The 20,053-nt window shown below is 42.3% G+C and overlaps 1 protein-coding gene across 14 annotated transcripts in view; it reads right to left on the bottom strand.

The window, feature by feature from the left end:
* The window catches only part of WDR27 (WD repeat domain 27), a 364,577-nt gene that overhangs the window by 243,047 nt on the left and 101,477 nt on the right, over positions 1 to 20,053 (bottom strand). For 13 of the 14 annotated variants that reach the window (XR_016441860.1, XR_016441857.1, XR_016441858.1 and 10 more), the window contains exon 22: positions 4,727 to 4,824. The exons of the other annotated variant lie outside the window; for it this stretch is intronic. Coding sequence is in view for 6 of the 13 variants with exons in the window: in XM_090043359.1 (XP_089899485.1) it covers positions 4,727 to 4,824 (98 nt within the window). In the remaining 7 variants the exon portion in view is untranslated. Of the gene's footprint in view, positions 1 to 4,726; positions 4,825 to 20,053 lie in introns of those variants that run through there. 14 annotated transcript variants of the gene reach the window in all.

Raw genomic sequence — 20,053 nt, forward strand, 5'->3', positions numbered from 1 at the left:
ACCTGTTCCACTGGGAGTAATAGTGATCCAAAAACAAAACTTAGTCTAGAAACCTTGCTCCTGACCTTGTCACTATAGATGATCCCTACTAGGCATACAAAACTCCAGATGACATCACTCTCAAGGTCACTGGTAGCACACATGCCTCTCCATCATTTCAATACTGAGATCCTTGAGAGGTTCAATATTACCATTGGAATTAGAGAGGCTGTCCCTTCTTTCCCCTGAGGTATTTGGTGTGGCACTGACTTTTGTCATGATACAGAACCCTAATCTGGATACTGGAACTCTACGAACAGCCACCATGCTTGCATAGCAGTATTTTGCTGATGACATTAGTCTCCTGAATACACTGACAAATAAAATGAAGCAAATGACCAATAATCTAATCTGAACTGCAAGACATTTAGGTATTATAGTCAGTGAGTCAAACAATAAAGTTTACAAAAACAAATGTAAACTTTTCACAACTCCATCACTCAAGAAAGAGAAGCCTTGAGAACTCTTGGTAAGTTTCCTTAACAGGACAGGATCTTTCCTAAATCTGGAAAATGAATTTATAACATAACGACTCAAGTTGTTAAGGCAAACACTGCTTTTTGGAAGTTTCTCTCAGTAGTGAAGTCCAATAACCATCAGTATTCACATTCAGATACAAATTTTTAGAAGCAATGCATACTAAACATTTTCCAGCATGGGTCAGAGTCATGGAAGGTCAACAAGTCTCTTAAACAGAAGTTAAAGTTTTCAGGGTGAATGCTGAAAACCAGATATTCAAAGCAAAATGGTTTGACAAAATAAAAAAAATACTGAGATTTTGGTGAAGACAGTTACCCACAGCTACATAAATAGTACAAATGAGAAGGCAGACTTACCTTAGCCATGTTTTGAAAATATCAGACAACAGGATCCCTTAAAAAAATCCCTGTTTTGAAAAACCCCAAAGCAAAACAGAGAAGTTGACCCAGAGGGCCCAGCATGATAATGCCTGAAGCAGTAACTTTACAGATCAACAACTTGAACAAATTAAAGGAACTGGTCCAGGATAGGATTGGTTGGCAATAACTGAAGTACCTGACAATGCAAAAAAGTAGACTGGATTGTACTGAATGGGCTTTATGAACACAAAACCACAAATTTTCCAACTGTGTAGCACTTCAGTACTCCAACACTTGAATATAGACTTTTTCCAAGCTAAATCAGAACTTTTCACACTCAGCCATTTTTCAAATTAAGTATGTTAAAAACACCTGGTGGACAGATTAGGAAAGAGTGAACTATTTTCTTCCTTGTGGGGACTCGAAAATATATTCAGTAAATTCTACCTTTGGGCAGAGCCAGGATAACTTTTTGGAGAGTCATAAACTAGTGAAAAGACAGGGATTCACAGACCATTTTTTAAATTTTTACTACAATGGTCACTAGTAGTGACCACTACCAGGTTACTGTATTACATATTTCTATATAGACACATACATACACACGTATAAATATAGACACATACACACTTTAAATATAGGCTACAAGGGCCTGCTTTAATTTAATTTAGCCATCTGAATAAAATAGACATTAAAATGCACTAACCCTGCCAAGCTAAATAATTATTCTCCTTCCCCAAGACATATGCATTTAATTGATTACCCAGATTTTACACTTTCAACTACTTTACCATTCACCTGCCCTGCTCATGTTAATATTTAAAGGAAGAGTCAGATAAGTGATCTGTGAGAAGTTCTCAATTTTCTCATTACTCTTCTAGAATGGCAGTTGGATCACCTTATTGCAAAAACATAAGAACATAATAGATTCAAACCCCAGAAGTCTCCAGGTTCTTTGTTTTTTGATGTTTGGGGCAGGTAATACAGTACCATATTTTGGCAAGAAATTATATGCCTCCCTCTAGGCTTAACGCAGTTTTACAAAAAAGTGAAAACATCATCAAGTGTTTCCTAATCAAAAAGAAAAAGGAACTAATGGCCAAACCATAACATACTACATTTAATAAAAAAATATATATACAAAGAAGCCCAAAAATAAAAATTAAAGCTAAAGCATCTCAGGCTTTCAAACCAGTTCTCAGTAAATCTTTACTTTGAAAAAGATTCCCTATCTTTGCTGCCTCAATAAACATCTTCCCAAATCTTTTCTGTCCTAAACAGCTGTCACCCTTTGCCCTTTCTTCCCTCCTTCTGTTAGATTGTTAGATTTTCTGTTATAATGTTAGAGTATATCCTCTTAGAAGAGGAGTAGTGTTTTATTCTGGGTGTCACAAAGCACCATGTATATTTATGGCACTTTATACATGATTTATAATAATTTACTTACCTAAAAACTGTTTTTCTACTTTAAATACTGGATGACATTTTAGGTCTGTGTAGCAGAGCACTAGGGTGCTCGCTACTAGCCATAGTAATAAAGAGAGCTGCCAATCACCAGGGCAGCTCAGGTGAGGGTTGCCACGGCAACTAATGTTGGTCAGCTGGCCAGGAGGAGGCAGGGCCAGGCGTTTATAAACAGCCCAGGGCGGAACCTAGCTAGCAGTTTCCTTCAGACAGCTGCAGGCTGGGTGGATGGTTGCTGCCTAACCATGCAGACTAGCTGCAATGATGTATGGTGTATGGAGAGAACCTTAGAAGGGGTATGGTAAGGACCCAAGTGAGTGCAGGTTTTGTGTTACATGGCAGGAAGCTTCTTATGTTTGTGTTGCAGCTGTTTGGCTCATGGTTGAGTTATGGTTAAACTGGAGGACTGGGTGAGGCTGTAGGGGAGTGAGGAGGCCTCATGGGAGCTCCCCAATAATCTGGGGGTTCCCAGTGGTGCAGAGGGCACTGTATTTTAGAGTGTGCCCTGGGAGGGCACGGCAATTGGTGCCGGAGAGGGCTCAGCTTTGTTTGGGGGCACATTGGCCCAGCCCCAGAGCTAAAGGGGGCAGCGAAGAGCCTCGGAGCTAGTGGGGTATCCTGACCCCAGCCCAGCGGGCCAGTATTGGGAGTAAAGCCTGAGGCGTGGCGTAGGCCCCAGAGTGGGCAACGGGCGCGAGAGGCGCGGCGTAGGCCCCAGACGGGGGGCACTGGTGGTGAAACCAGCTTGGGGGTGCCAGGTAGGGCGCTAAAGTGTAAGGGCTTGATAACGTCCAGGAATAACTGCGAGGTTTGGGGCGTGCTGAAGGGGAAGTTTGGAGGCATGCGTTAGCCCTTAAGGCTGGGGTGCACCAAGGCACCCCATATGGAGCAGGGGTAGTTCAACTTACACCATGTATTAGGAGATAAAGGCAGCCTCCCTAATTGAACCAATTGCCATCAAAGACGTGGCGGCGAGGATAAGAGGGTGCTGGATCACCTAAGTTGACATGGCAGGGGGCGCTAGTGGGATCACAGCCGCCCCTGCACCCACTCTGTGACAATCTGTTATAGCAAGTATGTGGTTTAGAAAACTCTATTATGGGTCAGTATGGTACATCCTTATATAGGCAGAATAAGTAGTAAACATGAAGCAGTGTTTGACAATTGCTGACTGTTTATTAGCTTCTGCTTTAGTGTTTGTTTTTCCTGACCAGTCAAAAGTTAAAATGCAGCTTTTGCTTTATGTAAGCTGTCAACATTCTCAAACTGAGATTATCCCAAAAAATAAAGAACCTAAATACTATAGACTTGCTTCCTTAAAATCTCAGAACAGCAGACTTCTTATACCAGATGAAGGGTGTTTGCAGCCGAAAGCTTGCTAAGACCTTTTTTACAACCACTCAGTTGGTCCAATAAAAGATATCACATCTGCTCAAAGAATCTTGCCTGCCTATGTCCTTAGACCAGCACAGCTACAACGAAAAACCAAGCAGAGCTGCTTTCATACTCCATAACACCATTTTTATACTACTATCCTCCCACTGAGTTTGACTTTAGTCAAAAAATACTTTTGGCATGGAAGAAGGTATTGGGTTTTGCATAACTTTAAAAAAAAAAAAAATGCTGCCTAGGTACATACAGGCAGTCCTCAACTTACAATGTTTTGAGTTACAATGTTTCACACTTAGAACATCTATAAATTGACACCGTTTCAACTTTATGACGTCAGTTTTGACTTTACAACGCTTGATCCGATGAGCGATGCAGCGAACTTGTTTGCTGGTATGGCATCTCCCTGGAGAACATCTGTCCAAACTTTCTTAAAGAAAATATCCAAGGAAGCAGACAAGACTCCAGAAAAACCTGCAGTCAAGACTCCTGAGAAGACTCTAGCCAAGAACCCTTCAAAAAGTCCAACCAAGAGTCTTTCAAGAAGTCCAGCAAAGTTATCTCAAAGAAGTCCTTCCAAATCAATGTGATTGCTATTTACAATAGAACTACATTAATGTAGCTATATCAATCATCCATAACTGATCTAGTACAAAATTCTGGGGTATTTTTAGTGAAAATAGGGTATCGGGCCTTGGTTCAGGAACCACTCCCCCATTTATAACATTGTTTCTTATGAGAAAATTGGTTCCAAGTTGTAATGTTTCTACTTATGACAGAATTGGTTCCTGAAAAATCACATCTTAAGTCTGAGGACTGTCTGTATAGTTACTGCATAGTACCTCTTTTACTGATAAGACAATATATGTACATGCTAATTCTTATCTCCTCAAAAAACATTTTACATATGCTAGTTAATTTAATTTCAATTGCCCTAGAGAGTCTGAATAGGAGTACTTTTTATTTCAAAGGTCACACAATGAATCTGGCCTTACCTTAATGTTCTTAAGTCCCACAGTTTAATACCATCACCAGTTGCTGTGGTCATGAAGAGATTATAAGCTTCAGGCTGCTGAGTGCTAAAAGCTGATCCCTGTAACATTAGAAATTACTGTTATATAATAGAACTTCAAGTACTGAAAAACTGAATCCACTCAAACAAAATCTACAAATACATATATTTAAAATAGCTCAAATTTGCACATGAAACTACATTATATATACAGCATTCACTCTGTAGGAACATCATGGACCTATTCACAACAGGTTTGCCACACGTACTCTTTTGATTTTTCACATGATGATTTAAGAACCACTCCCTCCAAACCCTCTTCCAGTACTGTGCTCTTCCCTAAATGTACATATATTTCTAGAGGAAAGCATCTGCTATGAGCAACTCTACACTGCAGTCCTTACATGGTCTGCAGAAAATGGGTACCACTGCAGCCTGACTAACAGCCTCTAATAATGAAGCTGAGAGCAGGGAAAGACAGTTACACCTATTGATAACAACTGGTATCTTAAGGACAGAAACTTAGTAATGTCATTAAAGCTAGGGACAGAAATTACACATAAACCAATTTAAGAGATCAGAAACTGGTTTAAACTTGTAACAGAACAGAAGCTCAGTGCACATAAACCAGTTTCAAAATGGCTAAAACTAGTTTAAGATTAACTTGGTTGAGTGTAGTATCAGACTTAACTGATTTAGGTCAAACCAATTTATGAAACTTCTGCCTCAGGCCCCTTCCTGGTTCAAGTTAAATCACAATCTCCCAGCAGGCTGGGCTGGGCTGCCTGTTCCTTAGAACAAGTCTTGCTCCACCCCTCTTCTCCCTAGCTGGTGCAGTGTAAGCTAGCTAATAAAGGGGGGGGGTTAGCCCAGCTGGGGATGCAGCCCAGTCTGCACGGGGGGAACTGCCCCCACAGGCAAATCCCAGCTGGCATTTGGGGCCAGGGAGGGGGTTAAACACCCCTTCCCCAGCTCAAACTTACTGCTCACTGCACCTGTGGACTACAAATCCCAGAGACACCTGGAAGCAGGAAGAGAAAGTGGTGAGCAACCCTGAAGAGTCCTGCTGCTGTAATTCTGGACTGCAAATCCCAGAGACCTGGGGGCAGCAGGAAGAGGAAGTGAACACATAGCCAGAGAGCTGTGCTCTAGCTCTCCCCAGCTTCTGGCCTGAGCCACTGTAGGCATGTGGCTGCATTTCCTGAATCAAAGGCAAATGTCTGTTCACTTTCTTGTTTCAATTTAATCTCTGCAGCTTAGACTAACCTACAAAGACCGAACTGATTCAGCCTTGAGCTTTTTGACTGTTTGTATCTAAACCCAAGGGAACTCTTGCGGTTCCTTAGCAATAGATCATGAGAGATAAGACAATATAATAAGCATGTAGCTATTAAGAGAACCCCTAATTAGCTCTAGCAACTGCAAAGGATTAGTGTTCTCACCTGCTGACAGTGAGAATGTTTGAACACCTGCCTTCTAGGGAGGTTCAAACCATAGTTTGTGCCCTCTGTCAAGATTTTAAAAGTATTAAGGGAAAAAGAGCTCTAGGTATTAGCATCAATCTGTTTACTACAAGGAAGTATCATACTGCCAAGCCCTGGGCTTGAAAATTTCACCTTCCGTCTCAAACACTACACGAGTCAGTTATGTAAATATAAGATGGCATTTTGACCTCACTTGGGTGTTATAAGTCACCAGTAAATTTATAATCTATGCAAGACTAACCTCCATAATCTAAACATGTACAAATTAAACTAACTAAATTTATTCACATTTTTAAAAGCAGGAGATATTTTAGCAGATTTCAATATTAAGATTTATTTTTGTTGGGAATTAAAAACAGAACTTACAAAAAATTGCAAAAAGAGAAGAAAAAGTAGTAAAATATTATGGAGTTCATCAGCTCTACAGATTTAAAACACATAATACAGATTATATAATGGACAATATACCACAGAACAATGAACCAAATTCAGCCCTGGCATAAGTGGGTATAATTTCCATAGACTTGATTAATTCCATAAGTGAATTTGGCTTCATATCTTTAAATAATTAAACAATCTATCTATCTTTAACTCCTTGATTTGCTACCAGCAATGTTGGCAAACCTTAACTTTCTTGCTGGCTCTGACTCCTCAATCTCCAGGGAATTAAAATGAAGCAGTTGTATCCTGCCCCCGCTTCCCCATGTTTCCCAACCTCCAATACACATTCTTGATTTGCCTGGATACATCACAGAAACCTTAGGGTCATTTCCCGTAATCACTGCTTGACTGCCAGGAATCTTCTACTCTTTACAAGAACTGGTGTATAAGTAGGAAATACTCCAGAATTTAGTCAATGAATATTCTGTATCACCATAAAAATGACCTGCAAATGGAGTTACAATAACTCTTAACTTTAGAAATATAAGCTAAATGCCCCAAACAGCAAGAGCAAGATGGCCCCCCAACCTTAAAACAGACTAGAATAGCTCTCATTACCTTATTTTTATTTCCTAGGATGCCCCAGAGTGCACTGAGATACTGATTTCACAACCATTACAGAAGTGTACTCAAATACGGAGCCAATACTCCTGCCTTGGGTTTTGCAACATGTTATTTATTACTACTGCATGTCTCCAAATGGCAATATGTCCAAAATGCAGTAGTCTCTCTAAACTTATACCTGGAAACAGAAAAATTTAATCGCACCCTTTCCTGAAACCCAGTCTTCAGAAATTTTTACTAAACTTCCTGCTGGTTTCAGTACTCATTATAAAATGTCCCTTCTACTCTTTTTAAAAGCCTTTATAATCTACTGTTTGTCCTTTTTTCTAGTTTTATCTCCTACTCCTTTATTGTCCTACTCTTTAGACAATTTAATAAACTTTTTTTCCCCATTTTTGAACATGTATAATTGGTTTATTTTTACTGCCTTACATCTTTTGTAATAATTCAGCAATGTTTTCACTGACTTCACAGTGCACCAGACACTGGACTATCAAGCAGACCATCTTCACATCCGATTTTAAATCCTCTCTTTTCTTTATGAGCTATTTTGCTTCCTCCAATTCCTTTAAATCCAACTTCTACCTTTCTGAACCATTTCCCTGAAGTTCTGGTACACCTGAGACTGATCTACGATATCCATCTGTTTGCCTATATGTTCTGTATTATATATGGATGCTACCATGTCTGAATAAACTCTTAAATTTTCATATGCTATGTATACAAAAATAATTTGTACTACATGAAATCCATTTTATAAAAGAACACTAAAGATAAGCATCTGTATCTAATGAAAGAAACTTAGGGTACTTATAAATGGTTTCTATGAAAGAAACCACCCGGGTCTTCAGAGAAAAGAGGATGAAAGTTTAAGATGGAAACTCTCATAAAGCAACAGCTATAATATTTTGTGAATCAGGCTGTTTTAAAGCTAACATAGAATGTTATATTCCTTCTTCATTTAATGCTTTAGAAATGGAAACATTTAAGTTTTGAAACAAAAAGCATAGCGTTTTGTTGTCCAGCAGATAAAAATAAACAAAAATCCTGCCTGAACAAGTCTAAGGATGCAGACTAAACTGCAAAGATCTAAAACCACAAATGATGCAGTTTTGCAGACTAAACTGCAAATGATCTAAACTACAAAGATCATTTCACATACAAAGCACTTGGATGTTAGAATAGTGTGATTACTAACTGAAATATGACTAATATGTCTACATGGGTTACTGCATATAGGAGCAATTAAAAATGACCAACTTTTATATTTACTGGAAACACTCCATTTTGGCATATTATTATAATCTGTATTCAGCTAAGATTTTCATGTGTTTCTTCTATTCAGGGTATAACTGGTACTACATGTTTAATAGTCTCCAAATCAATAAGATCCTAAACCACACCTATAAATCTAAATATATAAGCATTCCTTCTGACTTCAATGGGACAACTGCTCACTGTCTTAAAATCACACGTGCAATAAAGTATTTGGTTAAATCAAAATCCAAGTCCTGGATATTGCACAACATAAATAGTGCCAATATGAACAGAGGAGTATGGGGAAACTCTATTAGTAGTGTCATGTCAGCTCTTTTATGTTGTTATAAAGTTGGTCCAACTTATTAATAAGGAATAAAACCAAAAAGGGACTGAAGAGGTAAGTGCTTAATTTGCATGCTAAAAAATGTACTTAAAATGTTGTTTCCTATTTATTCCTGTTGTCACACCTTTTTAATCCTGTGCTCTTAAGAGAGGGAGTGCAAAACTTTATTCTTGATTTGGAGGATTAAAACCATGTCCTGATTGCCCAAGTACATGTATAATTCTGCATATGCTCCCTAAATGTAGTCAGAGGGGGGAAAAAGACACAGTGAGCATCTGTTTGAAACTGAAGGAGGAAGATGAGGAAGATCTATGGGGCCAGGAGCACTGCAAGCCAGAGGGGAGTGTGTAGGGTGACCTTTTGAAAATGGAAAAGCAGGGCATATGCCTGAGCCCCCCCCCCCCCCCCCAGGAGACCCACATGAGCTGTGCCGCCATAGTGGGGTGCTCTCTACTTGACCAGCAGCAGCGGGGGTCACAACTACGTGCTGCTGCCACTGCCCCTGCCGTCCCCCTTGCCATGGCAGTGCGGCTGGTATGGTGGGGCTCCCAGTGGCAGCAGCACCAAGACTCTTGGCTCTGCTCTGCCCTCCTGTGCTGGGTCCCACCCACTGGGCTGTGGAGGCCCCCAGGGGGGAGGGAAGCAGGGTGGGGAGCCCCAAGCCTGCAGTGGGCAGCCCACATCTGCCCCTCCTACCTCATACACAAATCTTGAGGGACACATGCCCCCCCCACCCCAATGCTCCCCTCCCTAGGAGAGTGTGTAGTCAGCTCTGCCACTGCCCTCCAGACAAGCCGCACAGTGCACCCAGCCGCCAATCTTGCCCCACTCCCTCCCTCCAGCCCTCACTCTGCCCCCCATGCCTTCTCTCCTCCCCATAAACTTACCTGCAGGCAGGTGGGAAAGATGCTCTCCACCACTGCCTGGCTATATTCCCAGCCCCCTGTGTGTGCATGCACCCATGCACATAGCACCCGCTGCATCCCACTCCCCCTCAGCCCCTTGCAGGCTAGAACTCTGCCAGCCTGCAAGAGGAAGCCTGTGTTTTTTTGCATTTTGCCATGGTGAACAGAAAACACAGATCCCTGCACATGATACCGGGACAACAGTTAACTGTGTCCAGGGGAATCCAGGACATATGCTGTCCTAAAGTCATTCAGCCCAGGACAGGGACTTGATCTTTACATTTTGGGACTGTCCCACCAAATTAGGGAAGGGTGATCACCCTAGGAGTGTATTTCAGTGAAACAGGCACAGCTCTGGAAGGAAACAGACCCTGGTCTCCAGCCTGGGCCTCTATTCTCAGTGTGTGAGGAGCCATCCCACTGCTTCTCGTACACTGAATGCAAGGTACAAAAAAACCAGTAGGGTCCCCTCCCTTCCAGGATAACATTCATTTTGCTGAACACTTTTTTCTTTGGTTTGTTTTCCTTCCAGTCCTAGTGGGACAGTTCAAGAAGAGGACTGGAGAGTGCTTTTAGCAATATCTGACCCATGGCTTGGCTGCTGAAGAACTCTGCTGGGAAGTAGGAGATGAGAGGAGGCCCTAAGACCTAGTTTACCCCCTACATTGCCAAATGTTCTAGGCCACAGGGGTCAAACAGAACCACTGCTTTCAGCCCAATGATAGTCCTGTAAGCTATGAGAGCCCACAACTCCACACTGCTGGATGACTGACCCTGACAACCAGCCACAGCTCCATGCTACTAGACAGTGGCATGGAGCTGGGGTCATATGGATGCAATTCCCCAGCTCTATACTGCATGAATACAGTTCTACACAACCATACACCCCAGGACCCATGCCACCACCCAAATGCAGTCCCACAAATCCAGCCTGGGAGGAGCCGCCTGAGCTCTAGATCCAGCACTGGGTGAATTTGACAACACTTCTCAAGGCTATTAGACTAAAAGGTGGGAGGATCCTTGTAGCAGGGCATTAAGGTGCCTGCTACTTGGAGAGCAAAGCTGAAGACCCAGGTGCAGGTTGCTGGGACAACCGGTTAATGAGGGAAGTGGCTGCACCTGCACCTGGTCAGCTGACCAGAAGGGGCAGGGCCTGGTTCCTATATAAGTGACAAGCCTGAGGCCGGGGGGGGGAGAGTTTGTTACTGGATGCTAAGGGGGAAGGAGTTCTGCTTATGTGAGTAAAGAGGAGAGGCTGGATTGTATGAGCAGCATGATACAGGGGGAAAAGATACAGCACCCTTAGGGTGACTTGGATGCTGTTTTGGTTAAGTGGCTAGAATTTATGTTATAGCCTAGGGGCTTGTGTTTTGTTTGTAGCTTAGACCGGAGGTTTGTATGAGGCTATTAGGGGTTGGAGGAGGCCTCATAGGGGACCCATGGCAGCAAGGAGCCCCAGAGAGGGGCAGCACAAGACTGAACAATGTCAGTTACATCTGTGAGGCTTGGGGTGTGGTAGAGGGGTGGTTGGAGCCATGCATAGCCCATAAGGCTAGGGTGCCCCAAAGCACCCATTATAGAATGGGGCCTGGGTACAATAGGACAACCATGTCCAAGAGGACAGAAAGGCAGCCTCCCTATTATACATATAAAATCAAAGATGTGGCCGGTGAGAATTGAGGGTGCCATTGTAGCTAACTTGGCATGGTAAGGGGGCGCTAGGGAAGATCACAGCAACCCCAAGGATGCCACCCTACAGTCCTACATCAGAATTATCTTTCCAACCACATTTTCAAGAACTTAGGATTGTTCAGATAGGCATATAACTCTATACTACAGCAGAGCATATCTGGCATTAGCAGAGATTTCTGAGCATGCCCAGGAGGGCAAGTGTGGCTGTGCAGGTGAAAAAAGAATCTAAAATTTGCCTAAGTGCCAAAAAGGGACCAAATGTGGCTACTTTTAGTCACGTAAGTATTGTGTAGTCACAGTAAGGTGAACTAGAATTTAGCCTTTTGCCATCTGCTCTTTTTGCTGTCTCCTGAAAGATGTTAAGCATCCTCAGCTTCCCATTTAATTAAAAGGGTACTCCCCAATTAGACCTTACACAACGAATAAGCTGTTCAGTTTTTTTCCTAAAAGAACTACCAATGCTTTCACCTTGGCATAGGAAACAAAGGAAAAAGACCAAGGAGACCAAACAAGCCATCTCCTGCAATTATGATTCTATTTGTCCACATTTTGTTATTGGTTTAACTGTTCAAACAGGTTACCTGTGATCAAGTATGTGTGCAGGATATAAAACTGACTATGCAGTCTCCTTGGTTGGTATTCACTTAAAGGTGGTAGAGAGCATCTTTCCATGAAGGAACATTTGTTTGCAAGAGTCATGTTTGACCTATGAACATTTTTCCGACCCTATCTCAAAAAGCTTCATGGACAAAACACCTGCTGAGGAGCTATTAGTTTTATTTTTTACATCACAAATGCTCTTCAAATTGCAATGAAGTTTCTGAGGATTCATTCCATCAAGCAGCTTTTTCTGACTGGCCCTTCACACACACAATTGGAAATCTAATATTGGATGTCTCTCCTACTTCTGATAGGTAATTAATTTGGCTTTCTAGCTAACAAGAATTTGTAAATAGCAATGAAAAAAAATCTAAACTTTTATTTAACAGATGCTTTTGATATTAACAATATTTTGAGTTATTCATTTTCCAACAAAAAAGTGGATAAGAGGGGATAAATGTTTACCATGTTTCTTGCTGGAACAGTCTAATTGTCATCCCACTATATTGTTCTGCTTTTTGGTTAAAGAAAAAAAGCTTACTGCCCTCTCACTGCATAGCAGGCCTTCTCCTTAATTTCATGCCCTGTTTTCTAGCTTGTGAAACATTTATACTTCCCAGCTAACTGCCTAACAATTTTTGGGAATAAAGATCATGTCAAAGACAACAGAACCTTTGTTAATTCTCCAAGGATAAATCAACTGTGGTTAATACCTGACTACTGAACACTCTTATTAAATATTTGTGGTTTAGGCTACTTAATTCCTGTTTGCATAATTTGTTCTGCAGACATAAAGTACTCTCATAACTAATGCTTTGATTACATATAGGTTGAACTTAAACTGCCATCTTTATATCACATGTATTTCTTTAATGCAGATATTCTCAAGCTGTGGTACACATATCACTTGTGGTATGTGGGTTTGATATTCCATTAATTTCTTTGACCACATTTTTTTAATAAGGTGGTAGATAAAACAAGAGTTGGGAGCTACTTTTCTGGCTGGTACAAACCATATAGTTCTTTGGCAATTTGTAAAAATCAGTTTGCATGACCTTGATCTAATCTAGCAAAATAAGTAAGCTGTCAACTACCTGCTTTCTTATCAAAATTTAACACTGGGTGACACTGCTTTGAAGTCTGGGACCTTCTAATTGCAATACTTCTTGTATGACATGCAGATACTCATTCAGACATGGATCTCTTGGTGAAGACAGCTTACTGAAATTTGGCCAAAAGAAACAAACCATTAGGAAAGAGCAAAGTGGACTTTCTAAAGAAGTAAGAGTCCACTCTGAAGATAAAAATAATTCAAAACAGTTTAACAACTCCTTAGGAAGGACTTCAGAAGGATAAGCCTCTTAAGTAGACAAAAGTCTCAGAACATCATTACAAAAATATTTCTACAGTCATCTTTTCTTTGTCAACTTCGATATAAGGTAGACCAGTAGTGTCAAAGGCCCATGGGCCAGATCTGGCCAGCAGAACTGTTGTGTGGCCAAATAGCTCCCAGAGGGGCCAGAAATTCAAGGGTAGGACCCACTGACAAAATCTGGGGCACAGAGTCCCATTAGAGATGCGTGTCACCAGTGGAAGGGAAGCGATGACTGAGTTAACCCCTGTGGTCACTGTTTGCCCTGTTGCCACAATCACACCCACATCTAGCCCATAAGGAGCTCTGCTTTCCAGATCTGGCCTGGGGAGCTGGGAGATTTTGGTACCCCTGAGACAGACAAATGCAATAACCTCAAGTCCACTCACCACTGAACTTATGTTACTGCCAGCAGAAAAATTACAAAAACAAAAATCACAGGTACAGAGGTAACTCGAAAAGAGCTTAATACAAGTTGCTGTGTACTCAGCACTTTAAGTATCTAAATATGACCAAAGAACTTAATTTTAGGTATCTTTTTTTCTAAAAACCTTGGACTGCTTCTTTTCATAATTTTTTCAAGTACCAAGACAGCAGATACAGAATTATCACAGTAATCATGTGGGACACAAATCTCAACTTAAATCACTTATAGAGAGCTACAACTGCTCTGAAAACAAAATGCTGCCTGTCTGAAACAAATACCCTAATCTGAAGTATTGTAGCAAACAATACTTCTATTTGTCTGTTTCAGTAGATCTCAGAAGCACACTACAATGAAGATCAGTGTCATTATCACAGATGATAAACTGAGCAACAGAAAAGTGAAGTGACTTGTCCAATACTACCCAGAACTGCAGGCCACTGGCTGTCAGGAGTAGAGTTCAGATCTCCTAAGCTCTAGTCCAAAATCCTACCATTTCCCTTTTGTTTTTCTGGCCTCACAAATTTAGCATTACCTTCTGTCTGGTAGCACCCAGCCCCACTTCGCCTATGCTATAGTTTTATCTGGCCTTATAAAAGTATCTGTATGTAAATAAATGTTCAGTAAACTGGAACAGAACCAGAGAAGTATATTGTTCTTTCTATTGGCACATATAAATAGCATAAATATATATATATGGAAGTAAGTCCGAAACCAATAAGAAACCTTCCTTGGCAGTCTTCTGATTTCTACCATTTTCTCCAGCACAGGATTCCCTTATAGGATTTTTTTTTACCCCTATCCTGCTTTCCCAGAGCCAGCCAGCCCTGAATATTTGGCATATTCAAATAACTGTAGCTCTAAAACAGTCTATTTTGTACCTAATGCTATCTCTCTCTCATCCTGTGGAACCACTTTCCCCTTTCTGATTACTGGCAAGATCATACCTTCTCTATACAAAAAAAAAACCTGTTACACATGATGGAATGAATCCTAGAATCACAGGTAGTCAGACCTGAAAGGCTCAAAATTGTCTAGTCCAACCTTTTGCTTTGACCCAAGACAAATGTTTGTCTAACCTGCACTTAAACTTTCATGGTAGCAATTCCACAACTTCTCTAGATAATTTGTTCTAATACTTAACCATCCTCATCATTAGAAATTTCTTTTTCATTGCTAATCTAAGTCTTGCTGGTTGCAGTTGCAACTCAGGAAAGAACCAAACAAAAATGAAAAACTCACATGAAAAAGTTTAACAAAAACCCAACCATCCCAGTGTATTTCTTAAATGTATTTAACAACTGAAATGATTTAAATAAGGTTTTCAAATTAAATTTGTCAATAGTTACTCTTATTTAGATATTCCTACATCTGACAAAATACATGCAAGGGTAAAAGATTAAATGCAGACTTTCAGTAATTTCTAAAAAAAGCAAGTTTCCATTATTACATGATGATAGAAAGGAATTATAATTGGCATAAAGAAGAAACATCATTCATCTCACAACCATTTACCAACAAAGAACAGCCTTTTTCTTTTTACCAATGGAAACATAACTGTTGCCTTGAAAAAACATACTAGCCTAGATTTAATCCTTTCATTCCTTTGCTCCTTCACTGTGGACCTCCTGTTCTTCTAGTTCTCCATTGTTTATATGTTTTATAACTTTCCTCTTGGATCACAGAAGTCACTTTTCATGTTTCTACACCCATTCTTTTGCATTAATACCTAATTAGCAGGGTCAGACTTCCTTAGCTGTGTGTCTGTACACTTTCACCTGTTTTCCTGCCTGCACTACAACAGAGTACACATAGCAGGGTTTTCACCTGTGGTGTATTTGACAGGGAGAGGGGAGGGGTTTCAAAGATGGAAAGGACAGTCAGGCACCCATCTCTGATTGAAAATACATAGGGAGTGGACCTTTAATTTGTGTATATGCCTCTGGACATCTCTTCTGTAGTGTATTCCAAGCAGAGTAATAAATTAATGTGTAATAGTTTGTGAGACAGTTTTCAAAAAAGCTGGAGAGACTTACAAGCCTAACACAGGCCTTTTTGGAAATTGTATCCCATGAATTTTACTACCTCTAGTGCATGAATTTTGATGGATAACAAACTATTGCTTCCAGTTCTACTCCGTCCTTCCTACTCAATTTAGCCATATGTGCAGGGAAAAAAACCCAATACTCAAAACGCAAAACCCAATACTCTTTAATTGTATTTTCCCTTTTAGAGTGTTAAAAACATGGGGAAGAAATAAGATCCACAGAAATCTACTATAAAATCGGTTCTTCCCACTGATGGGGTTGGGGGGGAGGAGGGAGCTCCTTGTCCTGGATTCAAGTAAATAAGATATATTTTTCTGTGGTTCTGCTTCATGACTGCAAGGAACCTCAGGAGGTCATCTAGTCCAACTCTGTTCTGGGCCAGATCATCCATGTATAAACCAACCAAGCAAGTGTTTTGTTTCTTAAAAATGTCCAAGGATAGAGATTCTACAGTGACAATTTCACAGTTTCTTTCTAGGGAACCTGTTCCAATGTTTAACTGCCCTGATAGTGAGAGAGTTTCTCCTAACAACAATTTCCTCTGCAGCTGAGCACTGTTCTTTCTCATCCCCAGCAGCCACAAAAAGTCTTTCACTATACTCGGTACAGCACCCTTTAGGTATTTGAAGACAGTTATCAAACCCTGTCTCAGCCTTCTCTTCTCCACGCTAAACAAACACAACTGTTCCCACCTTTTCCCATAAACTGTTTCTGTAAAGGGAACCACTGCCCCTGTTACTTGGAAAGTGGAGAAGGACAGGAAACACATGGCTAGGAAGAGCAGCAAGTAGTAGCTGTTAGAGCTGTGAGAAATTTCACCAGCTGTTTTGTTTTGATACCATTTCAACTTGTTTTGAGCTCAAAACAGCAAAATCAAAACGAAAGGAGGGCAGTTGAAACATTTCGAAAGTTTCGAGTTTGAAGTTGGGCTTGCCTGCAGGGAAACAGAAAGTAAGGCAAGGAAGGAGGAAGAGGTGGGAAGGAGTGCTCATATTGACTGTGTAGATGGCCAGTGACTGTGATGCTTTCCTGAGGTCCCTTCCAATTCCAGTGGTCTGGGGGATGGATGGAAAAACAGCATAAAAAGCAGCATTGTTTGAACTAAGCTACTTTCTGCTTTGGGGTCAGCAGCGTCGGACACCAAAGGCTATCATTAATTTCCTACTTGCTAGCCTAGCAAGTGGGGATTTATCAATGCCTTTTGCTTCCTATACTCATTTATTTTATTATTATATTCATTGATTCCTTTCAATTTATTCCTCCCCCAAAAATCTTCTTTTTTTTTTTGTTAGTTTATTTTGATTCTTTTCAAATCTGTGTTTTCTCTCACTGTGTGCATTCCATTCACTGTGCAGGGAAGCACAGCATAATTATATTGCATATTATAATATAAAATGTATATAGGAACACACAAATAATATAAAATATGTAAATATATGTATTGCATAAATACATATATACATACATTACATAAATCCACATACATACAACTATTTTATTTACCTATATTACATAAATCGGATAACATTATAGAAGAAAACGCAGATTTTCCAGCACACCAAGGCAAAGATGAAACACTGTATAACAGACCACAAAGCATGCTGGAAAGGCAGCTGGCAAGCCTTCAGGGAGGGGCAGCAGAGGCAGAGCTGTAAGTTTCCCCCCTCCCCCCTGCAAACTGAGATGCAGCCTCTTTGCTACAACAAGCTGGCATGAGGCTTCTACTAGTTCTACAGGCAGCAAGGAGAAGGCAGCAGTGCCAGTACCACTGCCTGTGCCTGAGTCTGTATCCCCTCCAAGAGCACCAGCCATAACCCCTCCCCACTACCACCATGACAACAAGCAGCAGCACCATCATGACAGTCTCCTCCACCTGTGTCACTTCATATCCTGAGCCTTAAAAGTGCCAGAGGAAGAGCTGGAGCTGAGTGCCTTAGCAAGGGAAATTTTGGGGAAGGAGGGGGAATCATCTGAGTTTGTGCTCCACACCCCTCAAGTTTCCCCTAGGGCCAGGTCTCCTTCCCCAGAGAAGGCTGAGAAAGAGGTTGTAGAGGCAAGTGACTCAGCTGAGTCCACTCCTCCTGTTGCTGTGCCTCTGCCTGCTGAGAAGGGGGAAAGGCAGCATCCACACCCCAGAAGCAAGTGAGTAGTGTGGTCTAGGATCATTCTGAGCTGGCAGATGATCCCACATATGCTATCTGCCTGCACTTCTGAGCCAAAACCAGCTAGGCCCAGGGAACAAAACACATGCGCATCACAGGAATGCTGATGCATCTCCACAGGCACCACCCCCTTGCCCTTGTTCCTCCTCAGCCTGGCACCAGCAGGAGCATGCCCAAAGGGAAGCCCCCTCTTGCTCCAAAGCCCCTATCCCCTCAAAGCAGAGGCAGGCCACCCAGGAATAGTGTGGGAAAGGCAGACAAAGTGGGGAGCATTGCAAAGGCAAGCAAGATCATCCAAACCATTGTGGAGATGCTTGCTGTGGATGGTCAGCCCTTCTTTGAGCAGCCAGGGTTCAGGCAGCTCGTGGTGCTCATGGCCCCATCAAACCAAGTGCCCGCAACCACCACCTTAAGTAGGATGGTGGTGCCCTCCCTGTATGTGGCATGCAGGGAGTACTTGAGGGAGGAGCTGTGCAAGGCAAGTCCACAGGTGGTCTTACACTTCACCTCAGAAATCTGGAGCAGCCGGGGTGGAGATCACACCCACCTCTCCCTCACAGGGTACTGTTGGAGCAGTCAGGCTGTCGGTGGGCTCTCCTTCAATCCGAGGTGATGGATGAGTCCCAAACGGCAACAGAGATCATGGGGACCATGAACCACTTGGCGTAGGGGTGGCTCACAGGGCAGGGCAAGCTCATCCACAGGTTCATGGTCACCAACAATGGGGACAATATGGTCAAGATAGTCCATGATGCCAACTTTGTTGGCATCTGCTGTGTGACACACAAGTTCTACATCATTGTCAGGGACGCCTTGAACAGGGACAGAGCTCCTGGTGACGGCTTGCTGGTGGTGCTGGCACACATTTTAAAATGCAGGAAGGTGGCAGGCTACTTCCCCTGGAGCATCAAGGAGGGCAAGATGCTGAGGGACAAACAGGCAGAGCTAAACATCCAGCAGCACAAACTCATGCAGGATGTGGAGACTCAGTGGAACTCCACATATGTGATAGTGGAAAGGCTGGTGGAGCAACAGAAGGCCATCTATGACATGGCCTTGCTCAGGAAGATTGGAATCAACGGTCCCCTTAACAGAACTGAGAGGGATACCAAGATCTGGGAGATGGTGATCCTCAAGGTCACCAAGACCCTCAGCGCTGCTGATGCACTCCTTAGCCAGGTGATCCCTGTAGTGAGAGAACTTCAGAGTGAAATAGGCAGCTTCCACGTGATCACTGTTCCTGGCTGGAGCAAGCCACTGTCACCAGATATGTAGGCACTGGTGAGGCAGCTGAAGGAGGGCATCAGGAAATGGCTTGATGACTTGTGGTACAGTACAGTCCCTGTGTTGGCCACCATGTGTGACCCAAAGGTGAAGGGGAGCATATGCAGCAGCCAAAGACTAAATCAGTGGATAGAGGTGCTGGTGAAGAGACCAGAAGGCAGAACGGTGGAGGCAGGGGGACATGGAAAAGGGGGGGTCCACTGTTCTATGCCAGCATGCCATCCACCAGCCAGTCTCCTCCTCCACCACAGGTGCTGCCAATGTGAGCCAAGGGCATGGCCTACATGATGGGGTTCAGAGGCACCAGAATCCACCATCAGGCAGGTAGTTCTCAGGCCTTGGTGACTGCCTATCTCACCGAGGATGTGGAGCCACTGCTGTGCAACCCTTTGGCCTACTAGGCAAGCCGCAGCCAGATATGCACAAGTTTATTCGGGCTGAGGCTGACAGGGAGAGTTCTCTGGCAGCTGCTGGAGAAGAAGCTCCTGCAGGAGAGGAAAAAAGCTCTGTTACAGTTTGGCTGCCTAAGATGCTGCAAGTGCTACTGTGCTGCTTATTAAGTTATTACCTGTTGTCATTTAAAGTGGTGGATCAGACTGAGGCTGTAGGGGAGGAGGTGGCTGTATTGTGTAGAGGCCTCAGTGCCAGTGAGGGTGTGCCTTAACACACACACACCCACACACACACAGTCATACTAATCATGAGTTTTCCTTGTCAGCAGCTTAAGATGC

The sequence above is a fragment of the Crocodylus siamensis genome, chromosome 1 (genome assembly GCF_052110815.1).
Source record: "Crocodylus siamensis isolate JL-2025a chromosome 1, ASM5211081v1, whole genome shotgun sequence".
NCBI lineage: Eukaryota > Metazoa > Chordata > Crocodylia > Crocodylidae > Crocodylus > Crocodylus siamensis.